Below are 19,440 nucleotides of genomic sequence, written 5' to 3' on the forward strand. Positions count from 1 at the left end.
GGTTGATTTGTTTTGTTGTGGATGGTAAATAAATCAAAATCGCTTAAGATTAACAATTTTACAAAAATTTAAGGTCAAAAAACAAGTTTGATAAAGATGCAGGGAGATATTCAAATAGTTGTAATTTCTATACAATGACAAAATAAGTGGTTCATCAGAATGCTAGAATGAGTAAAAGCAAAACTTTATACTAATGTAGATAACTGTAGACTCAAAAGAGCAAATTGAAGATTTTCTGTTTCCTTCCTCATTAAGCTTTAAAACTCTGCCTTTAATGAATGTAATAGGATTTGAAAATGTCATATTGCTTCTAAGGTAACAACCCATACTATCCTTTGAAGACTCACAAAGACTGATGCTTTGAATTGGAAGCCATGCTAATTTTACTAACCACATATGACTTAAAAGTCAGTAAAAACTTTTCAATGATTTTTTTTTTCTTTTCATTCAAATTACAGTTAAACTTTGATTTACAGTTGCTGCTTTTCACGCAGAGGTCTGGCATAGATTCTGCTCCAAATAAAGATAGCCAATGATAATTGGCACAAGAAGGGCTAAACGTTTTTAATGCTTTTCTTACAGTGTCTCTTGCAATACTATGATTACTAAAGAGAAATCCTAATTTATCAAAGGAAGGATATTAGCAAGTAGTCTTTAAAAAAGGTGATCAAAAATCACCAAAAAGCTATGACTGGCACAGAACCACATAGTCTGAAATTTTAGAATATAAAAACCTACAATAATAAACACATTTTTTACGGATCAAATATTTGAGAAAGAAAGTTGTAGAGTTTAAAATGTATGAACACTTGAAGCTGGATATAAAAACCTCTGCAAAGATGAAAGGATAAACCCTGAATAAGAGGAAAAAGATAATGCAGGAATACATCAGTAGGTTTGCAATGTTTAACAGACCGTAGACTAAACTGCTAAAAGATTCTTTTTAAGTACATTCTGTTCGCAACCATTAGCACTTTTAGGGATCTTTATAAAATCACTTCATCTGTAAAAATTGCAACACATATGAATTTGTCCTCTGATGTGAAACTGAAGTGCCCCAAGATATTGTACATCTTTCTTTAAAAAGGATCAGTATATGGATGTATATATGGCTTTTAAAACAAATATATGTATATGTATATATATATATATATATATATATATATATATATATATATATATATATATATATATATATATATATATATATATATATGGTGAGCAATCAAAACCAGTAAAGCATTATTGATATAGTGTATTATTTTTGATTTAGGGAAAATAAAGTAGCAATAAGAATAGGAACCTCAAAAGTCTGACATTTAACTGAAGTTTTCTACACTTCTGTTAAAGCAACGATAACGGCACCAAAAGCCATTCTTTCTTCAAAGCAAACTTCTCTTTCAATCTAAATTTATTTTCCCCTTTAAGTGTACTTCTTTCACCTTCAAAGGGGCATCCTGAATATTTAATTTTTGTCCTCTGGCACATCAGCTCCTCTGCCAGCAGGATAATGGAGATTGTTTGCACCAAGAAATGTCAGCTGAGCAAGTGTTATCAAAACTCCCTGTGGTACGATTCAGCTAACTGTACCACACCACTATAAAGAAAAGTGCAAGATTTGCCAGAAGTAGTGCCCTACTGGGAAAAGGACTGTGTCTGATCAGCAGTGCGGACAGTTACTGTGATGTTAAAGCCAAGGCTTATCTGAAGAGAGATGGACCAGTCTGTGTTGTTTCACACAGATATACATTTCTCATTATGTAAATGTTTCACAATTTTTTAATGATTGATATGCTTATCCTTTAATGTATGAGGCTCAAAGTTACTTTACCTGCCTTAGGCCCTCCTTGCTGTTCTGCATGATTCTCAGGGCGTAGTTCGACCTTTGACCTTTGCTGTTGAATTCAATGTGTCCCGTTAAGCCCTCCAACTCTACCTATCCAACAGAGAGAAAAAAGCAGGTAAAAAGATTTTTCCATAACTGTAATACACATTCCTTCTTAGCCGACATTCAACCTTCTTTAAAATTAAGTCTCTTTAAGCAGGAGTTCAATTTTGCATTAAGCCTACTTAAAACAGAAAGAACAAATATGAATCTGATATTAACTTACAAGCAGTACACTGAATCAAAAGGGTGATTAATTCCTTGCACAATAGTTAGATAAGATTAAAGCGCACCCATTTAAACATCTTAGGTGGAATCTTTTTTTGTTCCCTATTAGTACCATTTATCCTCGGATCTCTAGCTATCAAAAAGAGGAAGGTGTGTCCTTAATAATTTTGTGTGTAGAGAGAGGTTGAGGGTTCAATAGTATAACTCTTCAAAATGAGTGTTTCAAGTGTCAGATAAGACCGCTACTCTAATGCATTTTTTCCACCAGAACAGAAACTCATAAACTATGGCTTTTGGTACTGAGCAGTGCTCTTTCTGATGTCATAGAGTGGCACGCAAAATGGGGAGAGAAAAGAAAGTATAAACCGAGAAACGTTTAGACCATACAGTAAGATCTTTCTGGGGAAAAACAATTATGAAAGTCATAAACCGAGAGCTAAGAATGGTTCCCTTAATGTTAAAGCTGGGGAGAAAGCTTATGTTAACAAAAGAAGAGGAGCTTTGCATGGTCTTAATAGACTGTTGCACATAGGGAAATCCTAAACAATTGAACACATCTGTGGTATGAGAAGGTTTTACTGTTTTGTTCTATTTTTGGACAAAATTACCACCGAAGAATCTATACTTTGCTGAATCCAGTAATTTGTTTGTTTTCTGCAAACGGCAGAGTGACTTCTCCAGTGTCTATTATTAGCAAGAATGTTAATGTGCATCAAATGCACCAAAAAGAGGGATCCCTATGATTCCTTTTATGCAGAGGTCTGGTTGCAAATTTAAGATGATGGCTTATCGTTATCAAAATGATAACTAATACATTATGACATGACCTATATATCATTGAATATTTTATTTCAAGAAAGACTCAAAAATTGTTATTAGAGCATAGTGCCATGATAGTAATAAACTGTGAACAGCATTTCTTGAGTTTTAACCTGAGTGAACAGAACTCTGAGGTAGTTCTTGATATTATCCACTTTTAACACAGACCCAGTTTATAAATATTTGATTGCTTTGCCTATGTTTTCCAACAAGCATAGAAAAGTGCTTTCTGTTTAACAGTGAGGCTCTCTTCTTTTTTTTTTTTTTTACATTCCTGATCTATCTGCAAAAGGCTTAAGGCCAAGTCCAATTGAGCACGCTCTGTTTCTTGTCCACCACCTCATTATGCACACTTACCACTAAGTTTAGGATTTCATGGTCATTTTGCAATATTGTTTCAAGCCCTATTATCCTCAACAAAAAGTCTAATATTAAAATTCTAAAGGTATCTCTATACTAGAGGAAGATATTCTAGCCCACATTACCATAAGCTCAAATTAAAAGGCTCAGATGACACCAAAATCTATTTAGAAACACTCACACCTAATTGCATCTAATGGCGGCCAATTAAGCCAGCTTTCTTTAGTTTTGCTTTACTGTGGAGAAAAGCATAATAACTGGAGACATATGCAAATGCTCTCGCTGAGATTTATACCATTAAATTATATGTTTTAAGCGTAAGAAATTAAGCTACACAGCAAGCAAACAATACAATTTCAAAACATAAATTGCAGAAATAAAGTTTTATCTTGCAAAATTCGTAATTGGTGTATAAAAAAGTTTCATTATTTCATGGGTGGTTATTGTTTATATACACTATATTGCCAAAAGTATTTGCTCACCCATCCAAATTATTGGAATCAGGTGTTCCAATCACTTCCATGGCCACAGGTGTATAAATTCAAGCACCTAGGCATGCAGACTGTTTTTACAAACATTTGTGAAAGAATGGGTCGCTCTCAGGAGCTCAGTGAATTCCAGCGTGGAACTGTGATAGGATGCCACCTGTGCAACAAATCCAGTCGTGAAATTTCCTCGCTCCTAAATATTCCACAGTCAACTGTCAGCTGTATTATAAGAAAATGGAAGTGTTTGGGAACGACAGCAACTCAGCCACGAAGTGGTAGGCCACGTAAACTGACGGAGCGGGGTCAGCGGATGCTGACGCGCATAGTGCGAAGAGGTCGCCAACTTTCTGCAGAGTCAATCACTACAGACCTCCAAACTTCATGTGGCCTTCAGATTAGCTCAAGAACAGTGCGCAGAGAGCTTCATGGAATGGGTTTCCATGGTCGAGCAGCTGCATCCAAGCCATACATCACCAAGTGCAATGCAAAGCGTCGGATGCGGTGGTGTAAAGCACGCCGCCACTGGACTCTAGAGCAGTGGAGACGCGTTCTCTGGAGTGACGAATCGCGCTTCTCCATCTGGCAATCTGATGGACGGGTCTGGGTTTGGCGGTTGCCAGGAGAACGGTACTTGTCTGACTGCATTGTGCCAAGTGTAAAGTTTGGTGGAGGGGGGATTATGGTGTGAGGTTGTTTTTCAGGAGCTGGGCTTGGCCCCTTAGTTCCAGTGAAAGGAACTCTGAATGCTTCAGCATACCAAGACATTTTGGACAATTCCATGCTCCCAACTTTGTGGGAACAGTTTGGAGCTGGCCCCTTCCTCTTCCAACATGACTGTGCACCAGTGCACAAAGCAAGGTCCATAAAGACATGGATGACAGAGTCTGGTGTGGATGAACTTGACTGGCCTGCACAGAGTCCTGACCTCAACCCGATAGAACACCTTTGGGATGAATTAGAGCGGAGACTGAGAGCCAGGCCTTCTCGTCCAACATCAGTGTGCGACCTCACAAATGCGCTTCTGGAAGAATGGTCAAAAATTCCCATAAACACACTCCTAAACCTTGTGGACAGCCTTCCCAGAAGAGTTGAAGCTGTTCTAGCTGCAAAGGGTGGACCGACGTCATATTGAACCCTATGGATTAGGAACGGGATGTCACTTAAGCTCATATGTGAGTCAAGGCAGGTGAGCAAATACTTTTGGCAATATAGTGTATGTATGTATGTATGTATGTATGTATGTATGTATATATATATATATATATATATATATATATATACATATATATATATATATATATATATATATATATATATATATATATATATATATATATATATATATATATATATATATATATATATATATATATACATAAATCTATAATGACGCTTCCATAAACCATTGAAGTCTAATTTTGAGATAGTATTATTGTATAAATGACATTATCAATGGAAGTGATTAGTAATTTTAGTCTACAGGGATTAATCACTCATTTAATTTCTTTCAGTAAGAAAAACAAACTGGTTGATATCAAACTTGTGTCACATTTAAGGATTTTTACGCTTTACAGCCATTCATCTCCAAAAGGAAAACACTTTAATCCACTGACAGCACATCTTTATCTTTCCTCCTTCATTGTTTCTCAGAATAATACAGAGAGAAGATAAACTGACAACAAACAGGGAATACAAAGTTATTATCCATAGATATCCGGAATGGGAGATCAAAAAAATCAAAAGTCTTTACCTGACATAATAAAAGGGCAACTTTACAGAAAAATAGCAGTTTGTGCACTATTACTTATACAATCTTTTATTTTTTAAGAAAGGTCTAACCATCTGAATTACTGTATTAAATGCAACCTTTCTGAGGAATATGCACCTAAAGCAATCACAATGTAGAACATATAATTCCCATGAAAAAAAAAATACATTGTGGAAGAATTGTTTTACCAGAATCACTTCATTCTCTACTTTTTCTGTTGAACAAAAAAAAGTCTAAATAGATGGAAAAGCCTAATAATGTTATTGATAAAAGTATTTCTGTTTCTGGAAAAATCGCTAAATTGTGAATATTTTATCCTATAATGGAGTAACTTTTGGTAAGGAGAAAGTTTACAGTTGTCCGACTTTTTATTAAACAACAATAATTTTGAAATAACCACCTACTACTTAATTTTAGGGCATGTCAAGGTTCAACCTGGAAGTGCTACCTATCTGAAGTGACAGTGGTTAAACCCAGTGTTTCCCAACCAGGGGTATGTATATACCCAGTAGTTTGCAAGTGCATTCCAAGGGGTACATGTAAATGTTTCATTTATCAGGTAAGAAAATAGAGCTGGAATCTGTTTTGCTTTTTGAGGACCCAATTGAAAAATTAAACAAGCTTTTATCAACCAAAAAGTAAGTTTTTCTTATACGTTTAAGTTTACCTTCAGCGGTGACACACATCCAAACCAACACTGAGCTATCTGAGCTTATCAAAGCTCAGGTGTCTTAATGAAACAAAGTAAAACTGATTATGTCAGGATAAATATAATTTTTGTTCTGTATTTTGTTCCCAATTCATCAGGTCTAAATGTGATTATGAGGGAGTTACTCAGAGAAGCTCCTTACTAACTCCTCACAACAGGCAACATATTTGTTGTTTTATTTTTATTTGTTAAGTAAAACACACAATTGTAAAAAAAAAATGCTCAAACTAAAAGATTAAGTCTTTATGTTAGTTATTGTACGTTTCACTTTTGGACAGTCATCAATATTTTTGACTGAGAGGGGTACTCATAGTAAGACAAAATGCCCAAAGGGGTACATAAGTCAAAAAAGGTTGGGAAACAAGCTAACTATATAATACATTTTAGCCACTGTCAACCCCAATTCTATTCTATTCTATTCTATTCTATTCTATTCTATTCTATTCTATTCTATTCTATTCTATTCTATTCTATTCTATTGAAATAAAATACAAAGTAAGGAGCTGAAGGTTTATTTTCCAGTAACAGGGCATATAAACGGACACAAACATTCCTGTGTTTTTAAAGCATTTACCCAGCTACAAATTGTTGGTTAAAAAGTTAGGATTAGAAATTGTTTTTACATTGTTAGGTGCTGTCCTATTATCCACACTCTGATAAGATAATCAAAACATTTTGACAAATTTTCAAGGCTTTTGAGCTTAACAGTTAAAAAAAAAGGTGGCGGCTATAGTGTGATAATTGCTCTGAAAATGTCATCATAATTTCAAATGTCTGAGAATGAATAAAAGAGTTTGCTTTCATTTAGAGTGGAGATTTCTCAGTAACTCTCTGTTGATTAGTCTTTTGCTGTGTTTTTTGTGCTTAATGTTGGTTCAGTCACCTCTTTTCATCCCGCACTGATTATTTGTTGTGCTTTTCTCTAAGTTAAAAAGCACACCTAATCCAGCTATTCCAAATCAATTACTGGATAATTGGCCTCCACACTGCAGCTTTTAAAAGGGCACAAACAACAGATCTGCTCAGAATAACAGTATAACATAGGATAAGTTTTGAGCAATTATAACTTTGCACAAAAAAAATGAGAGATCCTGTATTTGACTAGAAATAGATAACAACTGTTTTCCAAAACAAAGCAAAAAAACAAAACAAAAAACCCCAAAGAGAATAGTTTCTGCTATTGTCAGTTTCATCATCTTACCATCCTCAGGTAATTCATGAGGCTAGTGCCATGCTCCCAGATCTTAGACGACTTGCAGGAGAGCTGAGTTGCACCAACATTCTGGCTACGGTTCAACTCCTGGACCGCTGCAACCACTGCATATACTGCATCAAATAGCAGGGCTGATGACAGCTGCAGAGGAAGAGGAAGAAGGTGAATCCATTATTACTGCACACAATAAAACACACAGAAACCAGCAATAGCTCAAAGTCTAACATGTCTGTGTTTATTGGTTAGGAGGGGTGAACCATTTTTAGAGTGGAAGTGATTAAATTCCATCAGATCATTAGAAAAAGCCTAATCTGCTGACAGATGAAAATCATCTCTCTCTTTATTGCTGTTTTCTATTTCTCAGAGAAACTCTGTCTCTCCTGCTCTCATCACCAGTGAAGCTTGCACACCATGACTATTTCAATTACTGTTTGCCGCTCTCAACAAGGGCCAAAAACAGTGGGAGAGCCAGCCTTTCCTCTCATCTCCCATGAACAAACAACCTCATCATCACAACTGCTCTATCCCTGCTACTTTAATTTTATTCAAATATATAGTGCTCGACATAAGAAGCTTTTTAAGAGGTTAAGCTTCACAGCTATATATCTGTTTAATGGGACTAGATATGAAGTATCACAAAAGTGGAATGAAAAATATACACAACAGAGAGGGAAATAGATGAACGCTAAAGGAAAAATTTAAAAAAGGAAAGGTAACTGCATGGGGTCCAACTAAAAATCTTAAAAAGGGACTTTAGCCAAACCAGAAATAAACACAAGAAAATTATTCTACAATCTTTATGCCTGATGCTGATGATTGGGGCCTAATCTCCAAAAGCTTTGTATGCGTTAGAACAGGTCCAAGCATGTTTGGATGCACAGAGCAAACCTGCAATGAAGGCAAAAAAGTGATTTGCGTTTGCAATTCAGCAAACAGACTGTGCACACCACTTTTTGTGTGAGTGCCTTCATCAATATGCTGATCATGCTCTAATGACCTGAAATTGATGGGTGGAGGATATGCAAATGTAAACTATGATCATGTCAAAGCTATTTTTATAATTGTAACTCAGCTGTGGACAATCTTTACACAATTAAACCAAAATATTTCTGAACTTAAATACTGCAGCATGTTTATATAAAGAAAATGGAATATTAAAAGTGAGTGGTTTTAGGCTTTCTAGGCATCAAACAATACAAAGGGGACAGTTTTTAAGCAGTATACCAATGTTCACTTCAATTTCAATCTGAGAAACTCACACGACGAGAAAAGACAATTAGAGAAATTTATTGACACAATTACTTTGTCTTTGGCGCTCAGACCTCGGCAGGAAAAATAGCGCTTAATTTTGATAGACATGCATGAAGAGGAGCAAATAATAGGGCTGTTTCCCCCCAGGCCTGAAACTGGTGGTGGAGGGGAGATAGATGAAGTTGGTCAGTCTGTAGACTGATGAGCGTTATGTGGAGATCCAGTGGATTGCGTGAGCTAATAGTAGAGCTTCACTCAGGGACCTGGAAGATGGAAGTCCAGTTTGGATAACGCAGGTTGAGAGAACCTGTCCATGATGAGCAAGCATGAAGCGACAGTGGAGTCACACAACGCATCTGCCGCCTGCGCACAGGAGCAGACAGTGCGTATCGGAGGCCTTTTAAGATGAACTTTGGATGCCGATTGGCTTTCTTGGAGGTGTGGTTCAAAGCTAATTGGCTGTTTCGCAGGTGGATGTAGAGAGCTATGAGTTTCTTCAGCTGAACTTCCTAGGCTCCATGTTTCATTTTCACTGAGGACCACTGTGAGCAACATCGGATCTGCATGCTGAGGCCATGGTTACGTATATATAATCTAAATACATATGTTTACAGAGTTATTTAAGCTTATATATATATATATATATATATATATCTTAAATTGTATCTATTTTTCATGTCTGTCCTTCTCACTTCTCCAGCAGTTTTCCAAATATCCTACTTTAAGAGCTTTCTGGGTGCTGTATTGACATAATTCAATTAAACTACAGTAAATCTTCTATAAAAATCAGCACTGGATGCTTAAAATGTGGCACAAATATCCACAAGCTGTGAGATCACCGTTAGCTCCTTAGATCTAAGCACTACAGACACTATATCTGCAGACTGATACCGGCAAAAAGGCAACCAAAAACAAAATTACGCGGAGCATTCCTCTGTGCGGGGAACAGGTACGTCTTCAGCTTTGTGTATGTTGGATAACATAGCGGGTATAAATTGGTGAGTTTCATTATTCTGGAAGCCTAGACTGATAAATAATTTGGACTGCCACATATTTTTCATTTATGCACCTGTAGTGTTTTTTGATGCGCCGAACAAAGACATTTGCTGAATTTATTTTAAAGGACACAGACGTTTAATTACATATATTTATCCAAATAAGTTGGTGTTACAGTTTAAGATGATAGGTCATATGCAGATTAGAGTAAACTGTAAAATCTGCAGTCTTTCTCTAGACTCACTCTAACTTGCCATGGAGACATCCGTTTTTTCTGAGTGACTTCACAGTAACGGTAGAGCCAACACCAACACTGACTCACAGTTAGATGATACACACTCATTAAACACAAGGAAGGTGCCAAATAGGCAGTTATAGACACAATAGCAGGAATACAACAAATGTACAGTAAATTGCAAAAAAAATGCCCAGAAGATATATTGTAAGCAGCACTATAAGAAATCCATGTAAACAACAACAAAAAAAGACAATATTGGGGATGAGTTCTCCTTTGAAGAAAACCATTGGAAACTAGTTGTGAGGTTTGTTTGGAATTATTGTGCTGCTGAAATATAGACATCAATGCCATTTTGTTTGGGTGTTTAAAATGACCAAAGCTCAACTAATATGCAAGTCTGTCATGAAGCTGCTAGAAAATTATCACTGTGCTCAAAGAACCAAGTTTATGATCAGAATTTTTATCTGAATAAATGGAAACCAAGAAAGAAGCATCGCTAAAAAAATGACATATTTAAATTCACTACATACCCAACCTAATTCAGGAGGAATGTTTTATTAACACATGAGAAATTATAAGCTATAGGGTCACATTGAAAGAATTGTTCTTGGAAAGGCCAGATTAGATTTTAAAAGTTAAACATACTTTGCATACTGTTAAACAAGGTAGTGACAATGTCATGCTTCAAATACATTAAATCGACAGTAATACTTAATACAAAGCAGATACAATAAGATATAGAAGATTGCATCCAATTTTCCCGAATTACATAAATTTAACAGCTACAATTTAAAAGCTGTAGATGGTTGAAAACTAAAAATCACTGGGTCTGCCTAAAGGAAAAAGTACCTGAATATATCAAAACTTGCTAATACTAAGACTAAATGACTGTAAACATATAATTTCATACTTTGAAATACACAATATATGCATTATTTTAGAAAGATTTTAAAGTTAACTAAACTATACCCACAAAGATTGTCTTTAGAAAATACTAGAGCAAACTTAATATATGAATGCAATAATGTCTTAGTTTATCACATGTGCTGTTTAGATCCCTTTTCAATTTTTTGAAAATGTCCGAGTGAATTAAAAGGATGTTATCACATTTCGTGTCTAACTGGGTTAATCAGTTTCTTGCTTGGCTGCTGTCAGATTGCATCCTCAGTGGTTATTTTGCTAATTAACTAGAAGTCCTAATTGCTACAGGCTCAGCAAGTATCCAAGTGATGCTCTGGGCAAGTAAGACACTTTTAAAGCTATGCTTAAAATATTCCTGATGTGTTTCACACTGCATCTTTTTATTGTATGAGCTGACCGTGTTCTGGGTGCACCTGGTAGAGTTTCTTAAACAGTATTTTCTGTTTAAACAAAGGCTATTTAGGTGAAGACCGCGATCCTGAATCAGTTCATCTGACCTTTAATTAGAATTTTCAATAGTGCTTCTTTTCATCTCATACAATCACTGAGTCAGGTTTGTAGACCGTCTTGCTCACACACTTTCTTAGCTCAGTCCACAAATTTTCAATCAGACCAGGATCAGGGCTTTGTGATGTCCACTTCAAAGTTCAAAACACAGAATTGTTGCCCTAAAGCCACTTTGTCACTAACCTGGTTCTTTGCTTAGGGTCAGTCGGTCACTTACCAAGATCTAACTCTTTGGAAAATGTCCAGTCTGTGGTTATAGTAGCAAAACGATTATAGAAAGAATGGTCACACAAATGTGGACCCTATAAAGAGTATAAGAAAAAGAATAATAGTGAAGAGTTAAAAAGAATAAACAAAAAAAGTACTGCACTGTAAAGTGTTTTGACAATATAAATACTGGGCACCTGGAAAACATATAGCTAATATACGGCTATAGACATTCTTACAGTAATGGATATTTAAAAAATAGCAGCAACACCAGAGATGTGCAAAATGACAGCAGCCTGCTATTTAACTGACTAAGATAGAAACTGTGCAAAACCAGCATGAATGTAACAACTCATTTATGTTGTTGGGAACTGTGGTGGTTATAAAGTCAATATGGAGTTGAGTGGCCCTGATTTAATTTTATATTAGGTTCCTGGTCATGTTTGTAAAACATTACCAATTTAAAAGGTTTTAATTAAGATTAAGTACAGGATCTACAAAATCACATTGTTTTAATATAAGGAAAACCAATTAATGGTTTTAAATTTGTTTTGTAAGAATGTATTAATGCCTTGACTGCATAGTGCACAAGTAGGAAAGCATGCCAATGTACACTTTGTCATCTGAAAACACAAATTTTCTGCAATAATGCAGTTTAAAATGCTCAAATTCTTAAAGACAAATAGAAAGGATTGTTGTGCCTAGACCACCTATTAGAGAGTCAGATATTATCCAGAAATTGTAGACCCATCAACAACAATTTATGAGGGCAATTTAACGTGTTAAATCTGGTGAATTTCAAAAATGAACACTCCAATAAAAGTTACTTATACTGTTCCATCAAACTAGGCATGACAGCATTGTCATGTAAAGAACCTGGCTAATTGGGATAGACTACAGATCAACACACATCAGCTGTTGATTTAAGGACCAAAGTTCAGAAATCAGTCATCAAGTTATTTAAGAATGAATATGGGTCACATTACAAAATCATAAAACCCATGGAAAACGAGGAATGGCACATGGATAGATAAAAAGTTGCAATACAGGCAGGATAACAGACGAATCTAGGCATGAATAAAGAGGACTGTTGAGCTCATGGAGTGAAGCAGATTTATGAAAGGACAAATTAACCAGATGGGCTAATACAGGGAAATATAGAGAAGCTGAGGCAGAATGAAGGTAGGGCAGCTGAAGAGAGCTCAGTAATTTACAAAGAAAAATGTACTAAGAAACACTTCTAATTAAAGAACAAGTTAAACAGTAAACTAAGAGAATTAATTCCAAATGCACAAATAATAGAACAAAAGAACAAACTAAGAAACTGAACAAAATAAAATAAAAAAAATTATAATTTGGGAAGACACTTAGAAAATAATTAAACAACATGGAAATTATAAAAACATAAACACAATAGAGACCCAAAATAAAATACTATTAAAATACTGAACCATGACACAATTTGCTCCCTAAAATATGCTTCAAATTCAAAATGTTTACTTCTATTATTAGAGAGTTTATTACCTAGGACATGTACTGTAGCTGAGATCTGCAAAAGACATTGCCTTTGTTGCCCTAGAGAATTTGGTTAGTAAAGAGAATAATTTTTATCTAGCTCAACTCATTAGCGAGATCTGAAGGGCTTTTGCAATTAATTATAAAAACAAGCAAAAATAATTTTGTTTGATGTGTGAAAATACAGAGAAAAGAAGGGCAAAATAAAAAAATATATACATATAAAGCTGCAAAAGGAAAAAGTATAAAGGTCTTAAACATCTTTGATAATGCTTCCCTTTTTGTTTTAAGAGTAACACTCCTGATGTCTTTCAAAATTAAACAAAAATGTGTATTAGATTAGAGTAAAGCTAGTATTTTTGACAGATTTTTTTTTAATTGGCAAGATTAAATTATTTTGCAAAGAAGTGCTAATCCTGAACAACAAGATGAACCAGAAGAACCAGAAATAGAGGATTAATAATGAGTTAAACTATGTGTGGAGATTCCTGTGTTTGTGACTAGTTTGGCTTTTTGTCAATTAAGTATTGCTTTCATAAACACATGCTCTGCCAAAGTCTAAAAACAATCACACTTAAAATGAAGGTTTTCCCATAGCTTAAAATGAGTTGTTCAAAACTAGGCTACATATGCTGAGTTCATATGCCTTCGTCCACCGAAGGTCAGATTCGTCAGCCGATTACATCATAGCGAGACGCCGAGGCCTGTTTGGATTGGAAGACTCCTTGTTATGCAGCCGACAAATGCATCTTTCTTTTTGCCTGTTTTGATGGACAGGTCCAGTATATCCTACTGTATATAGCCTTGGGTATCCCGTGATTCATTGCGAGTCTAAGCAAGCTGGCTGTTCCGTGTTCAGAGGAAAAAGGAAAATGGCGCCGAACAGTGGTGAATATTGTAATTTAGGTTTAATATAATACAAGTATGTCAATAGTTCCTGAATCTGGAATTCATGAAAATAGGTGTTTTAAATGGTTAGTGACTCAGACATGTGGCAGGTATTTATTTTTTGTTATTGAAAGGTTTTATCTGTCACTGTGTAAATGTGTGATGCTGACACATATTCATATGTATCTGCAGTGTGGGGACTATCATACAGAAGTAGCCATTCATAATTTCCCCACTTTCCTTGATGGGCCCTTGGCGGTTCCTTGGCTGGTCCCCTACAATTCCTTTTTAAGCATCAATCTTTATATTAGAATATTCTTTCTGTCATGATTTGTGGACATTAAGATCTAAAGTGAAGCGCCTTATCCGGGACAGACCCTGTAATTCAGAGAAAGGGTGGATCCAGAATAAAAATACCTCCAGCAGAAGGAGGGGGGGTCACTCCAGAAGCTGGAAGTTGGAGGGGATTTTGCTGGGAGTTGCAGAGAAGTGGGCTGCCATTCAGTTGGCATTTGATTGGGAAGGGCCATTTTGAATGACTGCTACTGTATGATATTCGTGATGACGGTCCTGCTGCTGAAGCTCCTTGAAAATGTTATAGCACCCAGAACAGAAGTGAGAATTCATGCATCCATTCTTTGCCTGCTTTGTGTGTCAACTATTACGGTTGCTATAAGCTATAAGTACGTTCGGTGAAAGCCGGAGAAAGCTGGACCTGTTTAATTCTATGCGCAAAACTTTCCCAGCCTATTTATTTTCACGGACCTCGAAGGACCCAGTCCAGGTAGAGCGGGTCTGTGGAGGATGCATCCTCTGAAAATAAACACACTCGTTGTTGGTGGTGCATCATGTTGCACCCCCATGTTTGATGACTGTAGCCAAAGGGAACAAGCTTGTTCGTCTTACACTTTTTACCTGTGTAACCGTAGCTGTTGCTGGAGGAGAAGAAGTGAGTAGCAAACATGCAAAAAGACCTCTTGTCATTCTATGAGCTATTTTCTGTTGAAATGGAGGATTATCCATACTCTTCACCCAGCGAGATGGAAGAGAAAATAGAAAAGAAAAGAAAAAACAAAAGGGAAAAAAACTAGAGTCTACATTGGTGTCATTTTTAAAAGGTCCAGACAATTCTTGAGGGTTGGATGCAGAGGTAGAAGGCTTTCTATTGGATAGGTATGTTGTGTGTATGTTAATTCAGTATAACGGAAGTTTATTTCGGTCTTATGTTAGAAACAGGGGAGTGTAGCCCAGCAACCACTGTCCTCCTGGCAGAGTCAGGTTGTTTGTTAGCCTACACTGTATGGGTTCCAATGAAACTGTTATAAGTTGCGGATATTCTGTAAATAAGTTTCATCAGATGGCAGCCATGCGCTTTTTTCAGTGGTATTTTTACGAGAGGCTTTTCATGTGTTTATTAATCCATTTAGGCTGATTTGTCAAGGGTAATGGGGCTTAATGTGTTCCCTCTAGTCATAAATAATATAGCAAAGCAATACCAGTTTCTCACTGTCATTTAATCACTACAGCCAAAAGCATTACAAGACTAAAACATGTTTTAGATAATAATGTCTTAATGCATCTCCAACTTCACTTGATAAATATGCTGGAATAAATTAACCTGAAAACAAGAGAAAATCTTTGTAGTTTATTTTTTTTTTACTTTTATATTGGAGAACTAAATATATCATTTGAAAATGTAGAAAGATTAACAGTAACATTAAAAGCACCCCATTTAAGGGTGAGTTAGACTTTAAATAGAAGGACTGTATGCCAATTGTTTAAAGAAATTGTCATTCAAAGAACTAATAGACAGAAAAATAGTCATTTCATCTAAAGTCCTCTGAGGGCAACTGCAGTAGCTAAGGGTTGCCCATTATTCTTAGGGTGCATCTTTAATCCTTGCAGCAGGTGAAATGATTTAATTTGGTCACTAACCGGCGTCCCAGCAAAGGGTGCATGGTCACAGTTCTCCTGCCAGGAGCGGTTGAGGCTTAGCACAAATTCCTGGAAGAAGGGATGCGTTTTGTTGAAGACCGAAAAACCAACAATGTTGACCCGCTGATCGGCCACATCATCTAGCTGAAGTAGAGTAAATTCCTGTGTGGAAAAGAAGACAAAAAAAGAGGAAATTGTTAATAGAAGCAACACGCTTCTATTAAAGTGGTTATATTTCACTACCGCCCACAATCACTTGTTCGAATTACACAAATGACATATTGAATGGGTGCCAAGGTAAAAAGGGCATGTGTTCATGAGACAGGTTTACGTCTAATTTCATCTGTATGATTCATTTTCCGTTAGCTTCAATTATCCTGGTTGATTTTATGTAGAACAGCTGCACATGCATTTTCACTACTTAGCTATAAATCACTGAACAGAATCAAGCATTTTTCCTGCCATATGCATTTCATCCAAAGAGGTCACTTAAACTGTACAGTGGACACACTGGAAAGTGGGTGACAAACTAAAGAATGGATGAGAAGCAGATAGAGAAAACTTAGACCTGTGGATAAATGTTAGTAAAATCCATTGCATACCAATGTCTTCAAGGTTGTAAAAATAAAATGGAAAATAGAAGTCATTTGTTATTTTGTTCTTTTGCTCTGGGGACAATCTTTGCCTGTGGAACAGCAGACAGACTGAGAAATGAGGGGCTGTAGGAAAAGGAGAAGGTAGAGATGTGTGACAGCTGCTGGATCTCTCCTGAAGGTTAATAGAGGTGTCAGAAACCAGTTCCCCCCTCAGGTGGCGGCCTTCACCTGTCTTATTTTTGTGCCGTCTACCTTATAACATCCGCACCAAGCCCAGTCTACATATCTGCCTGTCTCCCACCAAGGCCAGGGACTCTGAAGATAAGAAGAGTTTGTGGGAATGGTAAATGGTAGAGAGGAGACCATGATAAGGGTGGCAGCCAGGGAAGGGGGAGGTGGCATTTGACACTGAAAACTAACGGAATGGGAACAAAAAGTTGACAAAATAGACTTTTTGACAATGATGTCTCTACAAAATAAGAGTTCCTCCATCTGCCATAAAAAATGTTTAGCAGCATACAACCTTCTCTTCAACAGAGATTTGAAAGCATAGCCTATAGAAAGTAAAAAGTGTAAAACTTCTGTTAAGATGTTTCTTTACTGGAATTGCAAATATCTTCAACATGATGCTAAATTGGAGGAACCTGGCTTCAAAAATGCACGTGGGTCACATATGAAAGTGGGACCACCAACTGAGGTGGGTTTCATGGGCCCTCCTGTGGCCTGGGTAGGACTAGGACTCAGATTTAATGCGCATCAGTTTATTGTGATTGACAATACAATAGCACAACAAAATCCATACAGTAATAAAGTCTAAATCAATTAATATTAGATGTCCAAGTGTAAACAAAGGTGGGAAATAAGGCAATCTATGCTGTGCTGTGATCAGACATACATGGATAACAAGAGTAAAGGTTTCTTGAAGGCAACTATAAAGGTACATTTACAGATTTTCTTTATGTTATAACATTTTTATGATAAATATCAGTTGAAACATTTTCCTTTTTCTGTTTTCTTTTTTTGTAAACCAGTCAAAGTAGCCTGGTGCTGCTACAATATTGATGTCCTTGGTATAACCACCTATGGCCTTCCTTATGCATTGCAGCATTTGTCATTCAATGAGTCAAGGGGATGTAGATTAAGAATCAAGACCTTTTTTGTCAATATGAGACCATAATGTTAAATTTTTCAGAGGGCTAACAAAGAATGCAGACACAGAGAAAAGAAGAGGACAGCTTTGAGAATAAAACAACAACAACAAAAAAAGAAACACCATCTACTGTAAACTCTTCCAAGAAAATCCAGGACGCTTTTAGAAAATATAAAAATCATTAAAAGAAACAATTATAAAGCTAAGCTTGAGATATATCAGTTTAATCTATCTGAGGAGGGGTGTCTCTGTGGAGGTCAGATGGAACGTGTGTTTAACTATAAGGGAATGAGGGATTTCACAGGTTTGGAAAAGAAACGGTTTTAATCATGTATGACAGACAGACAGACAGACAGACAGACAGACAGACAGACAGACAGACAGACAGACAGACAGACAGACAGACAGACAGACAGACAGATAGATAGATAGATAGATAGATAGATAGATAGGAGTTCAGAATTTATAGTGTAGGAACACTAAATCAAAACGAAACGATGGAGAATGCTGAAATATAATAGAATTATTCAAGGGTCTAAAAATTCATAAAAGCCTGAAAACAAATATGAAAAACATAAACATGTCCTTTTTACCTCAAAGACAACAAGAGATGAGGGGGTATTTATAAACTCCGATAATTCATATATGAATAGTGACTAGGTTCATGAATTAAATAACAGACAAGCACATAGGTGGAAACGAGCTCTCAGACCACAAGAGAACTCAGCATGAGTCACTCTACAGTGAAGTAAGAAGAGACTGAGCTGATACTAACACGGATCAGAGGAGGGCAGGGAGAAGCAGGGAATATTGACTTTGAGTGGGAGGCCTATTATCCCCAGTGCTAACCTCACAGAAACCAGTGAATCCTAAATGTTTAATCATGCTGGCAAGCAGCAGAACATTTCTTCTGTCCGTTCAAAAAGGCAGTCGAATGGAACTTTATTAAAATTTGGCAAACGCAGTCCAAATGAGAGAAGGGATGGTGTGTCATGGTTTTAAGATGGAACATTACTTTATAGAGAGATATCAATTTGTTTAAATATAGATATATGCAAAAAGGGGAGGACAAAAAAAAAAGTTAGGCATCTTAATAGCTATAAATTTTGGAAGCAATTTTAAGCTAAAATCTATTTGTAAGGCTGTAGCATGTGGTTATTAGAATAGCTTAACGGGAAAAAAGTACACTTTCACGATTATTAAAACAAACATGCATAGTCCGATTTTTTGAGTGAAAGAGCTTGCTTCCACAACAAACTTTTTCTTACATCCGATTAGTGCGCCAGAGTTTCTTTTTAATTTTTGGCTCTGAAAAGGACCATTGGCCATTTTAGATTGCATCCAACAAAAGATGGACTTGACATTAATATGTAGAATCAGTGTGCAGACAATTTCCGAGAGAAAGAAGCTGTGAACTCTCACACAAAAGACTTCTTTACCACCATGATTCACCTACAGAGCTGATTTAGAGGCTAATTTCTAATTTATTTTGTGTGGTCATCAATTCTATTTAAATAAAACTTAATCAGACTCCTGTCTGAACAGGTCAAGAACCAAAGCAACCAGCATGCCCAGAGTGTAAACCTAAACAACTGAAGCGAATTGTTTAAAAAAGTAATAGTGGATATGAATATTACTATAAAAGTTTAATGAAATAAAAAATAATAAAAAATAAATTAGGAGTGGGTTCTGTTTCAGAACCAGGAGATGGAAATATCATAACAAGACAAAGGAAAGAAAAAAAAGGCATAACTATTAGCAACGGC

At 36.1% G+C, this 19,440-nt stretch overlaps 1 protein-coding gene across 1 annotated transcript in view; it reads right to left on the reverse strand.

The window, feature by feature from the left end:
• grik4 (glutamate receptor, ionotropic, kainate 4) overlaps nucleotides 1-19,440 on the reverse strand; it is a 413,635-nt gene that overhangs the window by 102,413 nt on the left and 291,782 nt on the right. The window contains exons 9-11 of the mRNA XM_038284024.1: nucleotides 15,929-16,090; nucleotides 7,459-7,611; nucleotides 1,832-1,936 (exon numbers count right to left, since the gene is read on the reverse strand). Coding sequence (XP_038139952.1) covers nucleotides 1,832-1,936; nucleotides 7,459-7,611; nucleotides 15,929-16,090 — 420 coding nt within the window. The remainder of the gene's footprint in view (nucleotides 1-1,831; nucleotides 1,937-7,458; nucleotides 7,612-15,928; nucleotides 16,091-19,440) is intronic.

The sequence above is a fragment of the Cyprinodon tularosa genome, unplaced genomic scaffold (assembly GCF_016077235.1).
Source record: "Cyprinodon tularosa strain WSP-4 unplaced genomic scaffold, ASM1607723v1 ctg198, whole genome shotgun sequence".
NCBI lineage: Eukaryota > Metazoa > Chordata > Actinopteri > Cyprinodontiformes > Cyprinodontidae > Cyprinodon > Cyprinodon tularosa.